Source organism: Aythya marila, assembly GCF_965140915.1.
Source record: "Aythya marila genome assembly, chromosome: 6".
Taxonomy (NCBI): domain Eukaryota; kingdom Metazoa; phylum Chordata; class Aves; order Anseriformes; family Anatidae; genus Aythya; species Aythya marila.
The window spans coordinates 13,760,018-13,774,742 of NC_139047.1; the positions used below are offsets into that span (position 1 = coordinate 13,760,018).

Consider the following 14,725-nt stretch of genomic DNA (forward strand, 5'->3'; position numbering starts at 1 on the left):
GGAAGACAGGAGGATGAAAAATTAAATCACTGTTCATCGGGATGATAGTTGCATTTGAATTAACCCTGTCTGCAAAGCAGAAAACTCTACTGATCTCTCACCACCCTCCATGAGGGCCAGTTTCCAAGTTGAGAGCAGCAGCAGAGGGAGGATTCTCTTTACATCATCTATAAAGAGCATATAGACCCCAAAGGCAGGGGCAGGGTGGGCCAGGACTGTCCTGGCATGTTACGCGTTGCCTGAGACCAGATGGAATAAATTAGGATTGCTCTGTTTGTCATCTATGCTAATCCACATATGCAGAGCCAGACCTGAGGCTTAACTGGCTTGCTTCTCTGCAAACACTTTCTTTTAGTCCCTTACAGTGGTGGATAAAAGGTATTTATACTGGTATCTCATCTCCAGCAGTCTGTAATTCGTGTCACTAAAGTGCTTCAATGGCAGTGTCCATTCTAACACAGGGCTTAGGCTCTTCCTGTCCTGGTTCTCCTCATTATTTTTTTCATTATTTGTTTAGGATGTTTCGCTGTATCTCCCTTTCTTTTTGGTCAGCCAACATATTTAATAGTTATTCCAGCTGTTCCAGGTCTGACTTTCCAGTATCATGTCCTGGGAGCCATCGGTACATTTAAAATATGGAAATTGCAAAAGTGTTAGGGGAAGGAAAACAAATTATACCAACATTTGCTTTAGAAAGTAATACTTTCCCCTGACTAGCCTCAGGCCCAATGCATTTATTCAAGATTTAATTTACTGTATCTATTTAATAATTTTAAGAGGAGATTGCAAAAAGTATAATAAAACTATAAAGAATATAGATGTGAAACAGATGCATCTACACGTAAAAATGTGCACAAGCAGTTGAAGTGAAGAAGTTGACCCTGTTTTATGCTTTCAGTACACATTTGCCATCTCACCTCACATTTGCACTAGAAGATGTGATTTTTCACACCACATTGAGATCAAAGCACTTGTTAATGTTGCATTACACAATGACAACGCTGGTGGATGGTGTGGAGCTGGGTGAGACAGAGTCGACCAGACTGATGCTGTGCAAAGAGTGGCTGGAGGCCCCGACACAAGGCCAGCATGCTGACGGGGCCAGGCAAGGAGGGAGGAGCAGGGTGGGAGCATCCCAATGGTCAGTGCCAGCAAGCAGGGCCCAGCTGGGACCATGCAGGGACCTGCCTGGCCCCTTCCCCTAAGCCCCTCCACATGCTTCTCACTGTCATGGCTGTAGTACAAAGGCACAGTAAGGGGCATTTTAGGAAGAGAGTCAAAAATGTATGTGGAAAAGTGTAAAGCGTAGGAACCAGAGTGAATAGTTTGGGGCCTGGTCTACAAATTCAAATAAAACTTCCAAGTTGGAAGTAGCAAGAGTTGTACTCGGGTTAAGATGTCAAAGCAGGTTGTTGCCACACTTCCACACTTCTGTGTCTCTGTTTTTGTCATGTCCCCTCAAAAAGAAAAAGAATCTTCTCATCCTGATTTGAAGGAAAATAAATTTTGAACAATCCCAATTTTATTTCAAAGTGGGAGTATGGATTTATTTTTATTTTTTTGTTTGTTTACTCAGTAGTCTCTATAAAATAAATCTAATCTCCTCAGTATGAAAAGGGACCTTACGCTAAGACAACCCCAATTACAGTTTAGGATGCCTTGTTAATGTAAACATACTTAATTAAAGGTATGAAGCAGGTTTTTGTTGAAGACTTCATTCCACTCCAGCACGGAGCATCCCTAAAGAACATCTTTAGATAAAAAGGCAACCTTCAGTCAGCACAAAGTTCAAAGTGCCTGGAGCAGTCTCTGTTCACAATGGTAGGACCTGAGGACCCTCTCGCACCCAAAATGTTGGTTGCTTACTAGGAAAAAATTCAAGTGATCTTTAGTCACTCCTTAGTGGATGCCGATTTTCAAGAGAGCTCTGGTACAGCCTTGGTACCAGAAAAAGTGATGATTTTTCAGGAGGACTCAGCAGAATGCCTTTTGGATAGAAACAAAAATTCAAAAATGAGGGTAAAGATCTCCTCCAAATCTGACTTCCACATCTTCTAATGCTTCCCATGTTGCTTTGTGTTCCCTTGCTGTAGGCAAACAAACGGGGCTTTTCATGATGACAGCAGACCTTTCTTCCTCTCCCATTTGATTTTTTCTTCAGATGCATTGGTTTCATGCTCTGTGTAGTTGCTTGCTTATGACTTCAGATGGCCTTTATGAACATTTACAAAGTGCCCAACCTAAGGACTCACATGTTGAATGTTGAGTCATTTTCTTTCGGTCCTGGTTTGTCCCGATGGCCCATTTGCACTGTAGCCTAATTACTTGGTGCCTTCTGGCTGACTTTTCCATCTCTTTCAAGCATGTGTCTTGACTTTCAAACTGTGCCTTGCTCTCAGAGGGAAGACAGCTTGTTTTTTCCCCATTTTTCCATATTTAACAGCAACAATGGTTTCTGAGGATTAGACATTCAGGAAAAGAAATTACAGGCTAAATCTAAGGGAGCAGTTATTGGGAAAGGTCAGATGTTCTGGTGCTGGTTCCCCCAACAGCTGGGCAAAACCACCAGTGTTAAGAGGAGACCAGCTCCGAGACCTGATGCCATCCTTCTCTCTTACCCACTGACATCCCTCAACACAAGTTGCATCTCCTTGTCAGCCATCATGGAAAACAATCCTTTTTTACTTTTCCCCCATTTTTATGTTTGCTTTTTTTTTTTTTTTCCCTTTCCTTTTCTTTTTGCATAACACTGAAGTTTAGCCAATCCTTGCTTTGGTGTAGGTATCCATGGTCATTAATAACAAACATGATGAGAAAAAAACAGGCTGTCCTTCGCTGTCCAGGAGCAAGTGACTGCCTAGAAGCACAAGAGGATGGTGGTGGCTCGGCTGGTGGCTCTCACGGCTGCCAGGAGCGATACGCAGTGTAGTCTCGTGTTGGTGCATAGGATGGGTAGCCCTTGTTCTTCTGGTAGGGTGGGTGCCGGGGAGTCATGTTCATGTAGTCACTCTGGTGGTACCTGTTCTTCTTGGACTTTTGCTGTGGGAGAAGGGGCAAGAAAAGTGTGAAACCATTTCTGCAAGTAGCCTGTCCCACCTGGGGTGAACATTCAAAAAGGGGAAGAAAAGAAAGGGAAGAGGGATCCTTTGAGCAGAGAGCTTTTGAGCATTAATAAGATGTGAGAAACATGAGCGATACATTTTATTTTTTCCTTTTTTGAGTTAACAAATAGTCTCATCTGACTGTCAGATACATTAACTGCTGATGGTCCTGGCTCTGGGTCCTGGTTCAAGGAAGCAGGCGTATTCATAAGAAAGCCTCAGGTTTAAATACGTTTACAGAAGAATTAGAACACATGTTCTCATAATATAATCCATGGAATTTGCCAAACCCTACTACAAGTCTACAGCTCATCTGCTGAGGGATGCGGAGCATCAGTTCTCCAGGTGAAGGAATGCTGCAGACCAAGGAGACAAACTGATTTCTCTCACCACCGTTTCTCAGCTACGGAATGACTCAGCAGAAGCGATGCAGCCTGAGCAGTGAAAGCTGTCCTCATTTATTAGGAAGGAAAAGAAATTGGCTTAACTGAAGCAGAATAAGCAGGAAAAATCAGCCTAGGCTATATATATCATGACTTGCCTACCATTTACAGCAGGAACACGTAATGTATACGTGGTGCTGAGCACTGTTTCAAGAGGAAAAAGAGCCAGAGCTCATGTTAATGTTTTATCTGGGCCCTAAAAATCTCATTTCCAATGTTGAATTTCTGCCTTATAGGGCCCCTGTGAGACAGGGAAGGCATCTCTTTCAGAACTAAGAGTAGCAGAAGACAGGTGAAATGGTTTGCCTGTAATGATAGAGGAAGTTTGTGGCTACAGCAGAATTTGCACCTGTGGCTCCTGCAGGCTGTGCATAAGGTTAGTGTTCTTGCATAGCTTAAGGCCTTCCTACAGGGACTGGGGAAAGTGCTTCCATTCTTTTTCCTTAAGACTGATTATACATTTTTACAATCTCCTTTTTACTGAAATCTCCTTTCTACATACATACATACACACATATGCTGCAGTGTATGTGTGATGCTGTGGAATTGGAGGAGGTCTGCCTTAGCAAATCTAATGGCTGAATTATGCTCTACCTGCAGCGTGAGGCAGTTAATTGCTATGAGACACTTCAAGCTTTTTGATGTTAATGTTATATATATGCAAGGTGTTGAATGGAAATTACATGCTGCTGAAGCTATGCAATGCAGATGGTGCATTTAATCATTAGGTACAAAAGTTTTATCTGTCTTTCTTTATCTCCGTAATATTAAAAAAAATATATATTAAAAAATCTGTTGAAATTGAAGAGGTAATTTCTCATTAGAGAAATACATTTTGCTAGCGTGAGTGAGTGCTGGATTGTTCTGGGATAAAGTATGGCTGCTTCTGGAGAGAAAAGCAGTTTTCCTCCAAGGCAGGCAGAACTGTGAGGAATTAGACAAATCTTTAGCTGCTTTCAGGAACTCGAGTGAAACAGGCTTGCTATGGCTGTCAGGTATCATTTTTAGAACCTCATTTTAACGTCTACAATGTCATGTAGGCAGCTTTATTTACATTCAACAGCACTCCAAGTACATCCACGCTCACGGCGTGCGTTATCAGGAGAATACCACCAGCAGCGATAACAGCAGGTACAAACTGATGCAGCAAACAGCACGCATCACAGTGCAGCCTTGTCACTCTTGCTGGGAGCAGACATCTTAGTAGCACAGCGCGTAGCCATTGGGTATCGAAAGAAAATAGCAGAGAGAAAATGGTTCAGATTGTGAACGATGGATTTGAAGCTATAATATCGCATCAGCCACCGTCACACAGCACGGTAACACCAGCACCTGTTTGCTGTAATCCTCTTGGCTCTCCTCTCAGTCTCTACATAAGGCACAAAGAGGGACCACGTAACCTGCCTTTGCAGCTTGCTTTGACAATGTCTGGTTCAACTGTTTTGCATTAGAAATATGTATATACTGAGCAAGTGTATTTTTGTGAAACAGCTAGCAGAGCTCAAGCTTCAGCTAGCACTGAGAGTGGTTTTCTGTGCACGTGCAGCATTTAGCCTGTCAGGGACCCTGGGACCTTTTTTATACAGGCTACATCATAACCATAAGAAGCTATTTAATGGCAAAGATAGAGGGGAGAGGAGTGCAAGGAACAGAACTCTTCACGGTCGTTGCTCAAGTCTTTCCCACATGGAGTAAGAAGAGTAAAATCACCTCTGGGAAATTGGGATCCCAGGACTTGTCCTGGGAGGTGGCATTCTGCTGCCCCTGCCTCACACCCCACACTCTCTTTACTCCAACAGGGCTGCTTGTTGAACCAGGCAGAACTGAATGCGATGTGGGCCAGGCAAATGTTCAGATAGATTAGAAAGCAAAAATAATGAGCCACAAGGCTGTCTCTGCTTTCTTAGGGTAAATACACTATTGAGACCCTTGTGCCCCTGTTCTCTTGCAGTCAAGCTGCCAAAAAGAGTGAGCATGAGAAGGAATTGCTGGATAAGCACGAAACATCAGTGCGGATGGTCTTGAGCCAGCTGAGGGCTCCCTAAAGATTGTTTTACTGTAGGTGAGCACCTTCTGTCAGATTAGCCTTAAGGGAGTTTGCCAGGAGTGCTTGGAGAGGTAGATTTCCCTGACAGGGACAGCTGGCTGGAGCTGGAGACCGTGTCCCAGTTTGGCTGGTGTGCTGGGCATGGCAAACGTTATGGCGTTACTGTTTGCTTTAGGACTCTACTACAGAGGCTGACTGCCCACCTGGTGAGCATCTGATGTTCCAGCTGTCTGGGGGCACAGCACAGGTGTGCACGTGTAGCTGGGGTAAAGAAGCGCTGCGATCCTGAAGTGAGGGATACCAGTGAGCTTGTGGTAAATAAGGCAGGAATAGCCGGAGAGATGAGCTAAGAACAAAGAGCATATAGAGCAAAGGAAAATGGTTTCTTACCCAGTAGCTAATAAAGATTGCAGTTATTAGGATACTGTAGAAAGCAAGAAGTCCCGTCACTGCCACCATAACCCAGTAAGAAATTGCAGACTGAGGCTCTTGTGTTTGGACGGGTGTCTCTTTAAAGAAAAGAACAAAAAGAACTTTAAGCACTTAAAAGCAAAAACCTCCGTCTCCACTTACTTGTTCTTTGTTCCAACATGCCATTTATATTAACCGTATCATACACCTGTTTAAGACATCTTTCTTGAGATATCAGCAGCAGGAATGTCATTTTAGGAGGCAACCCAACTATTTTTTTTTCTTTATAAGGGAACAAACTGCCTCAAGCCATCGTATAAGGAGTGTCTATAGGGAGGATACTGGCCTACAGAGATCCCTCAGCTTACCTTTCACATGAATGACAGTCCCGTTGCTCTTCTCATTGTAGACATACGGAGGTGGATACATGGCCTCAATTTTGCAGAAGTAGATGTCAGTTTGGTTGGCATTCATGTTCCAAAGATTGAAGATTACTTTGTCTTCATAAAATGTCCCCTGGCAGTTGAATTCTTTGTTGGAATTACTGCTAGATTTGGTCTTGTTCCATGAAATAAAGCAGACTTCAACTGCACTGTTTGTTCCTTTGTGCAGCGAAGCTCGAAATTCCTTCCCTGTTCCATTGTATGAGTAGTTGCAGACTAGGTTTGCCGTTTTGTTGGCTACGATGAGCAGAGGATGCTGAGCCACTAAAATCTTGTTTTCTGGAAGGGAGGGCAGAAAGAGAGAAAAACACTTGTTTGCAAGGTACACCATGAGGCTTCAGAACCACACATCCTCCTCTGCAGCTCTTCTCCGTGTCTCCTCTCCTCTGCTGATGCTCCCTACAGGGGAACACATAACCACCAAGCTGCAGAAGCAGTTTCTCACAGGAGCTTGTTGCAGCAATCCCCCTCTTTATAAACAACTACAAAGTCACTAGGGGAGCATGTGAGGTCGAGGGTGTTTTTCTTTAGAGTCAGGACACTAGGACAGAAAGTGGCTCATGTGATAAAGATTGAGCATCAAGGCCCAAAAGGCTGCCTTGTTTCTTTATTTGTTTGTTTGTGTGTATTTAAGGCCACCTTTTTACCCTTTCCTTAGCAAGCAGATTCCCAGGGAACACTACAGAGTCAAAATACTATGAATTTAATGCTTACTTAAGTAGTCAGGTAAGAGAGTATTATTGATACAATTGCTTTGTAATCCAAGGACAGTCTTGAAGAGTTTGCAGGTGGAATTTGTTTAACTGTTTCAAGGGTTTGGGCCTTGGACAAAGAGCACTAAAAGCATGAACTGCTATCATTTTAATTTTAAATAATTCATTTCACTAGCTAGCAGCTGCAGCAGATTCTTAATCTCTCAGAGGAGTTGGGATCTGACTAATCTGACACTGTTGGCACTTAGCATTTGAATGGCCTGCAAAAAAGCATGTCATATGAAGGTATAATTCAATTTGGATTGACTGGACTGATAGATAAACAGGAAATGTTTTCTGACATGTAGAACTCCGTGCTATGATTAGCTGAACAATGAAACACTGCATAGGCTGTGCAGAGAGACAGCTTCTTCCAAGACAATTCATCCTGTGCCAATGGGGCCTTACTTCTCAAATTGTGACCTGTAAGAGGAAGGAGGTTTGGGTTCTTAAGCTAGGAACTTGCCAGAAGCAAGGAAAGCCCTTTTGTGTGTGTATATAACCACATGCAAGTGCAATTCATAGGAGGTCTCAGTAACCTTTGATGGATCACTGAGAATTGCTGTGGTTGAGAGAATGGCAATTGTGTCTCCTCCAAAGTCTGCTGCAAAACTTGCCTTCATTCTGCTTCATCCACGTGAGGATACTTGAAAAGGCTGGTTAGGGAAATGGAGTGGGATGGGGGCCAGATCCAGAATGCCCGGAATATAAGTGTTTCAATGTGTTCAATATTTAGGACTAAATGGCTACATGCAGTGTGTTCACACAGGCACAGGAAGAGGGACCACCCCAGCCTCTTGAGTAGGACACTCTTTTGGGGTGTAGGGGGCCCAAGTTCAGTTCTGTGCTCTGGCTTGGTGAGAGACCTACACCTGCCTCCCTCAAGCTTGGTGAGAGACTGGGCTTCTTGGGAGCTGCACAAATGTTAGGCTGGAACAGACCACTGAAGTCATCCTGTCTAGTGCTCCGCTTTCAGTCAGACATAGGACAAAAGGCAGAGAAAACAGATCTGTTAGTACAATTGACACATTATTTACACAGGTCCGAAGAACATCTGCTCCAAATACCACACAGTGTATCCACAGGTGTTATGAAGGCACTTTTTCATGTTGAAACTACCTCGCTTTGCTCAACTTTCATTATGAGAGCTGTGAGTGAAGACAGTGAACATACATGGTGGTCACGGCTATCGGGGACATGAGAGATTCAGGTGTAACCCCTGCTCAGAATCAAAACAGAAGATGGACTTGAGTGTGGGTCTTCCAAATTCAGAGTGAAAACCTTTCTCCATGTGATTATCCTAGGCTCTGGCTCCCATTCTTATTAATTTTTGTGGTTGCTAGACATTTTCCTAATAAATTGCTATTTCCCTGCCAGCTCCCATTCTCCTACCACTCTGCATCTGAAAATTTCCAAGCAGCTCTACTTAGCTGTAAGCTGGTAAAAGGGTCTGTAAGGCTGCTGCTCTCCAGCTCCCCAGAGGCTTGAGAGAAGTTCGTGCTAGATTTCTTTCATCAGCCACTGCTGATTTATGAGGAAGTTAAGAAGCTGAGCCAGAAACCCTCTGCTAGGTATACCCTGGCATACCAATTGTAAGCCACGAAGGGAACAAGACTGGAACAGGGAGTGAAGTAAACATGAAGAGATACATGATTTTGCCAGGACTAGTGGTAGGATGTGGGCAGTAAAAACAATCCACGGCCAGCAGGTTCTCCAGTTACCAGCCCAGCCCATGAAACTGCTGAAGTTGTTCATTTTCTCACGGAAAGCCTCGTTTGCAGCCCTTTCTTCTCATGAGAGCAGAAGGACATGAGACAAGGAATGCTCTAGTGCCTTGTCTTTAGCAAAGAAAGATTTCGCAGTCCATCCTCCTTGTGTCTCTCCGTTCAGCACAGCTAGCTTGGAGGTTGGAGCAGAGCTCGTCACAGCTCACAAATCTCATGTTAGCAGGGAACCCAAACACCATGAAACTTTTTATTTTGATGAAGAGTGAGCATTTCCATGCTTTCCAGCACAAAGAGCCACACGTCTTGGAATCCCAGCACAGGGAGGCCGAATAACAGCAGACAAGGCAGGTTTCTATCGGAGGTGTTGCCTGTGGTGAATTTTCATCGAAATGAAGACATTTCAGCAAAACATTTCAGTTTCATCGAATCAGCACTTTCCGACAAAGGTTCTCACATAGGCTTATAAGGCATTCTAAGCAAGGAGTGAGGTTTGCATTCCACCCCTTTAGACAAAGTGTTTGATCATATTTTTCTTGGCCAGAAAACTGGTCTTTGGCCCAGGTGGGAATGTGCAAGACCCCAGCAGAGTTGTTCTGCTTTTAGCATAGCAGAATTCTGCACATCTCACTTGAGACACTCGTTCTGATTTTCACCCCAGTAGTGCCCACCACTACAACCCTGACTGTCACAGGAACCGAATACACCTTCAGAAGGGATTTTTCTGTTTCAGAGCTTACAACCAAAACAGGCATCCTGGAAGAGACGCTTGCAGAAGCACTACACCTCCGAAAAAATGCTTGCCTGTTTTTCACTGCAAGTGCTTACCAACACCTGTTTTTCAGCGCAAGTACTTACAGAAAAACAGGTGGATGTTTATTGCTTAGCCTGAGCAGATTTTCACTATGTCCAGAGGAAAGACAAAGAACACCGAAAAACCGGGGGACCACCTTCAAGTGCTGTTTACACTCTTCTGCAGAGCCCAGTGACCTTCCCCCACCTTTTGCTGCTGTGAGCTAGTCCGGATTCCTGATGTACAGCAGGACATAGCTTCATGCCTCAAGCTCCGCTATTTCATTACAGCTTTGAACTATTTCTGTCCCTGCCATGATATTTTGCTAATTGTCAACCGGACATTTTAGATGCAGCCAGTGAAGAAAATAATTTCCTTCAACTTATTTCTTGGACTTTTGGCCCAGTCTTGCCATGCAGGCTGGGTGATGATAACCCAGCCTCATGATGTTGAGGTGGCTGACCAGTTGCAAAAAGCTTACTTGCGGAGCATTAAACAAAGACTGTGCCTAAGTGATTTGTTTACGCCAAGCTTAAACTGAATCTGCTTTCAGAAAGTGGCTCTGCTATGTCAAATCTGAACTGGTTGAGGGAGGTCTTTTGTTTTTCATTTATGGGAACTAATGAGCACCACATGAATTGGTTGGGTTGCAATGCCAGCAGGGCTGGGGCAGGGCAGGCTTACCCCACAGGCAAGTTAGACAGGCCCTGCTGGCATCCTGCTCCTCCAGGCTCGCGTTTTTTTCAAATCGAAGAGCATCAGTCATGCCAAGATGTGTTCTAATTTTGCAGTGAAGAGAAAGTAAGGCAAAACATCCCTTTTTTCATTTCTGTTCTGAATAGGATTTGAGTATATTCTTTGTAGGATCTGGACCAGTCTGAGCAAACTTGAGCTGAAGTTGCTTTTGCCTTCACAAAGGAAGTTCTTCTCGTGTCTCTTTGGGTTTGTTAAAATGGTGAAACTCCGAAACATCTCATATGTGTTTCCAATAGCATATGTTTTCCCCTAAATAGGCTCAAGATTGCTATTTCCAAAGCTGTGTTCAGTCATGCTGCATAGTAATAAATATCTGTGTCTTGGCCTTAGCCAGAAAATGTCAGTTACGAAAAATCTTTGTCTACAGTTTCAAAAATCAGTAAGGTCTAGAAAAGTAAAATCATTTAAATCAGAGTGCGCATGCTGCGGGCTTTCTCGGGATCATAGGTTGTATAAGCAACAGTGCACTGTTGAGCTTTTTTGTATGTTATTTGTCATGCTTGACATATCTTATAATCACACGTGAGGTTTTTTTGTATCATGACAAAATGTTGGCCATCCGTATCTGTAATACACAGACTCCCTCATCATGGACCCCGGTGCAGGCAAAACTTCACTGAAGTTTCTTTCTTTCTTTCTTTGCCAAGAAAGTGAAATAAAGATGACAGAGTATGGAAACTAACTATTTTGATTTTTTTTTTCCAGAAGTTTCCATGAATCATTATCAACTATTGGAAAAAAAACGTTCTGCTAAAAATATTTTCTACTCTCCTTTCTTTCCCATGCCAATTGATTCCAGGGAGCTATTTGCCAGGCAAGGAGTCTGGGATAAGTTGGGATTTCTATAGACACTGGATTCTGCAAGGAACTTGCTTAATCCACAAATGGAAAGATACACAGCTATGTTACACACCAAGCCATCCCATTTTTTTACTGCTGCTGTTTCGTTGTTCAATTACCTTTTTACTCTGCTTCCCCAGGTACAAGAGTCTTTGTCTGATACTTTGGTTCCAGGTGACCCAGCAGTGGGTGTAGCGTGCAGCTGGAGGGATCTGCCCCTTCTAACCGTGATAAACTTGGGGTTTGCTAAACTTTCCTCCTTTGGGGCGAATACTGCAGGAAGCACAGTGCTGCACAAAGCACAGGTAATTCCTGCTGTAACCAAGCCCAGTTGGAGCACAGGATTTCTTCTTGTCCATTTGTGATTTTTTTTTTAAACCAGCATTTGTTGATGTCATCCTAATCACAGCTAACCACCGTGTACTTCTTCTGCATTCTGGTAACCTCGGTGGGTTCGAGGTTAACTTTTACACCCTGAGTCTGTTTTTAACACCAGCCAGAATGTGAGGCAAGTACTGAAAAGATGAGATCGTTTGTGGTCCACTGCAGTGGGAACCCACGTACATTACTTTATTTCATAAAACACACAGGTAGCCAACGTGCTCTGCCTGCCTCTCTGGCAGACTGCAGCAACATAATTATTTAGTCAACAGAGAGGGGGTGATGGGGATGGGGAGGGACAAGCTGTGTAAACATCGGTGTTACTGCAAAAGGGGAATGAGCAATCTGATCGTTCACGTCTCTTCCCAGCTTTAGAGTTCCACCATTCAAGCTCAACTTGCTGTACTCCCTGGCAGTCTAACAGCAGCAGAATGGGACAAATTTGTTTGTCTTCACTAGAACAAAGTATCTGAGGCCTATAATACATTTTGTGGCTCGAGGAAGTCCTGTAGGGTCTTGACCTGCCTTAGTTTTTTCCATGCAGTAAGGATCATTAATCTCAGGATCAAAATGAAAAGAAGAGGTAGAAAAGAGATATGAAATAAAGCTGAGAGCCCTGAGAAGCAAGCTAACTTGTGTGCTTCTCTTTAAGCAGTTGTACAGTCTCAGTGAAGCTGTTGGAGAAATTCAAGCTCTCAATGTAAAGCAAGTGTGCAGACGTCTAGAGAATCACGGCATAACCCCAGTGTCTGATAACCACACGCTTTATTTTGTTGCAATTTAAAAGAGTTGCATAAAAGTTGTTCACACCTCATGGAAATGTTTTTAAAACTGTTAACCCGTTGCTGCTACTTATCCCCTTCTGGAATTAATGTCTTCTCTGACAACCCAGTGGCCGTCTGTGGAAATCATTATGACATTGCAAGCACAGAACGATAAACATGGTAGAAGGACAAGGAAGGCAAAGACTATCATCTCTCAAAGACATACCATTGCTTCATGCAAATCACAATGCCTTCACTGAGGAAAAGCGTTGCAGAAAAATAACACAAGTTAGGCAAAATGTGATCAGTTGTATCTCTTGTATTAGGAAAAGCAACTCTTTAAAGATGTTCTATATGTGAAAGTTTTTGTACTGGAAGTCAGATTTTTGTTCTTACCTGTAAATTCTCCATCAAATACAAAATGCTGATATTTGGAGAAGAGCAAATAACAACAGTTCACAGACCAGTGACTTGAAAAATTGTCTGTCTCAAGATTATCCTTACAGAAACCATCATCCCTCGCCTTGCTTTGCATTTTGATGTATCCCTTGAAAAGACGTTAACTCTGAACATACTGCTTAAGTGAGAGACAACACCCAGACAAAACACCCTCAGCCACAACAACTGAAGATTCAGAAAGATTCACCAAGACTCCAGGCTCCTAAATCACAAATAGACATTTGTGTTGTTGCAGGTATTTCCAGAAAGAAGCTGGGTATCTCGTTAGTACCAGTAAACTACTAAACAGTGCAAAACTCAGAAACCCAGCAATTCCCACGCTCCCACCTTTGAGCTCCGTAAGCTGCTCTGCTGTTGTTCCTTTTGTGTGTTAGCTCTGGGGGGATGCAGGTGGGCACCGAGCTGGGCCACGGAGCTGCACACAGCAGGCTTGCAGGTGGCCGAGAGGCTGCCCCAAGGGGGGCACTGGCACCAGCTCAGCCCAGATCCCCCCAGCAGAGGCTAAAAAGCCACGAAGCACTTGTGTGAGCAAAATCTGTACGGGCTGGGGGAAGGTGAAATAACCCCCCTGTAAATACACATGCAGTTTCCAAATGCATCTCAAGAGATGGCGGATGAAAAAGAAAGCTCTTGGGTCCTGGAGGGATGCTTGTGGAAGAAGAAAAATCAGGCTCTTTTACAGCAAGCTGATCCATATGCAGTCCTAGCAGCATACTCTGTCTCCCCCTGTACATCCAAACAGACCAATTTCTGCAAAATAGACTCAGAGCCGTGCTAGACCTTCTCCCCCCTCCAATGGTGCAAATGTTGAAAACTGGCGGAAAGGGTCGGCACCCTGCTTTTGTTACCTGTTACATCGGCAGCGGGGATGAAGCAGAGCACCACGAGGATCCCCAGGAGCATGGTGCTGATGGTGGGCCCGCGGCCTTGTCCCCACCCCCTGCAGGCACTCCAGGTCTCCCCGGGCCCCACGCCACCAGCCGTCCCGTCCCCGTGGGGCCAGGCTGCACCCTCGCTTGCTCACACAGCTTCTCTCCTCCTCCCTCCGCAGCACATGATGCACAGCCAAGTGAAACCACTGCAATGGAAGTGTTCGAACAGGAAGTTCACTCGTTTGGTGGCTTTACCCTTAGGAAGTCTCCCCTGTGCCTCTGCAAGACCTAGTAGCGCCTGCCAGCAGCGCAGCCCACCCTGTGCAGTGCAGTCTCTGTGCTGCAGGATGTGTGCTCCTGCCTGGGGCTTTGCAGGGTTGCCCCTACCGGGGGAGAAGCGGATCCCCCAGAGGTGCAGTGCTCTTCCTTTACCGAGAGCATATACATACCACTCCGTTCCCATCGCCACGGTAGAAGGGAACGGCAGTTTCCAAGTTCCTGGTGGCCAAACCTGGCCCCTCGGGAAGCTGTGTGCTCAGGAAGCCCAGCTCTCCTCGCTCCCAGGAGCAGAAACCTTCCTCCCTTGGCCTGCTGCCTCGCTCCTGCCTGCCTTCCCAGCCACCAGGAATGCCAATATATTTTAAGAGCAGTGATCTAGGTTTGTCCATTTGCATTGTGCTACATCAGCTTACCATCTAAATGCAGTCCAAACAGTGCAAGAAGGAGCTGATCTGTTATACCTTCCCTTCTGGAAAAACATCCTGAGTTATAAATGAGTATGACTGTAGTCCAATTGACATCTAAATAGAGGCAGCATGCAGCAAAGCACACTGCTCAACTGATGCTTTTACTAAAGTCTTACTATTTAAAGTTTTTCTCTTGGCCTCACCTGATAAATGCTCACTCTTCTTTGCCCTGCAGACCTGATGTCATCTCTCC

At 44.5% G+C, this 14,725-nt stretch overlaps 1 protein-coding gene across 2 annotated transcripts; it reads right to left on the bottom strand.

Moving 5' to 3' along the window:
• Nucleotides 1–875: 875 nt before the first annotated feature.
• On the bottom strand, nt 876–13,916 carry CD28 (CD28 molecule). Of its 2 annotated transcripts, none has more exons than XM_082764049.1 (4): nt 13,763–13,916; nt 6,371–6,724; nt 5,982–6,100; nt 876–3,039 (listed from the first exon to the last, which is right to left on the bottom strand). In XM_082764049.1, the coding sequence occupies exons 1-4, from the start codon at nt 13,815–13,817 to the stop codon at nt 2,899–2,901; spliced, it is 669 nt and encodes a 222-aa protein (XP_082620175.1). In that variant the 5' UTR covers nt 13,818–13,916; the 3' UTR covers nt 876–2,898. The 2 variants fall into 2 exon arrangements, with proteins under 2 accessions (XP_082620175.1, XP_082620176.1); XM_082764050.1 differs by having other exon boundaries at nt 6,371–6,844; nt 13,763–13,850.
• Between the last annotated feature and the right edge of the window lie 809 nt (nt 13,917–14,725).

Excerpts from the sequence above, each read along its gene's own strand:
- CD28 (XM_082764049.1), bottom strand. The coding sequence starts at position 13,817 with ATGCTCCTGGGGATCCTCGTGGTGCTCTGCTTCATCCCCGCTGCCGAT. Across the intron at positions 6,725-13,762 it reads CCCCGCTGCCGATGTAACAG|AAAACAAGATTTTAGTGGCT; the intron begins GTAACAAAAGCA and ends CCTCCCTTCCAG. Across the intron at positions 6,101-6,370 it reads GACTGTCATTCATGTGAAAG|AGACACCCGTCCAAACACAA; the intron begins GTAAGCTGAGGG and ends TTTTCTTTAAAG.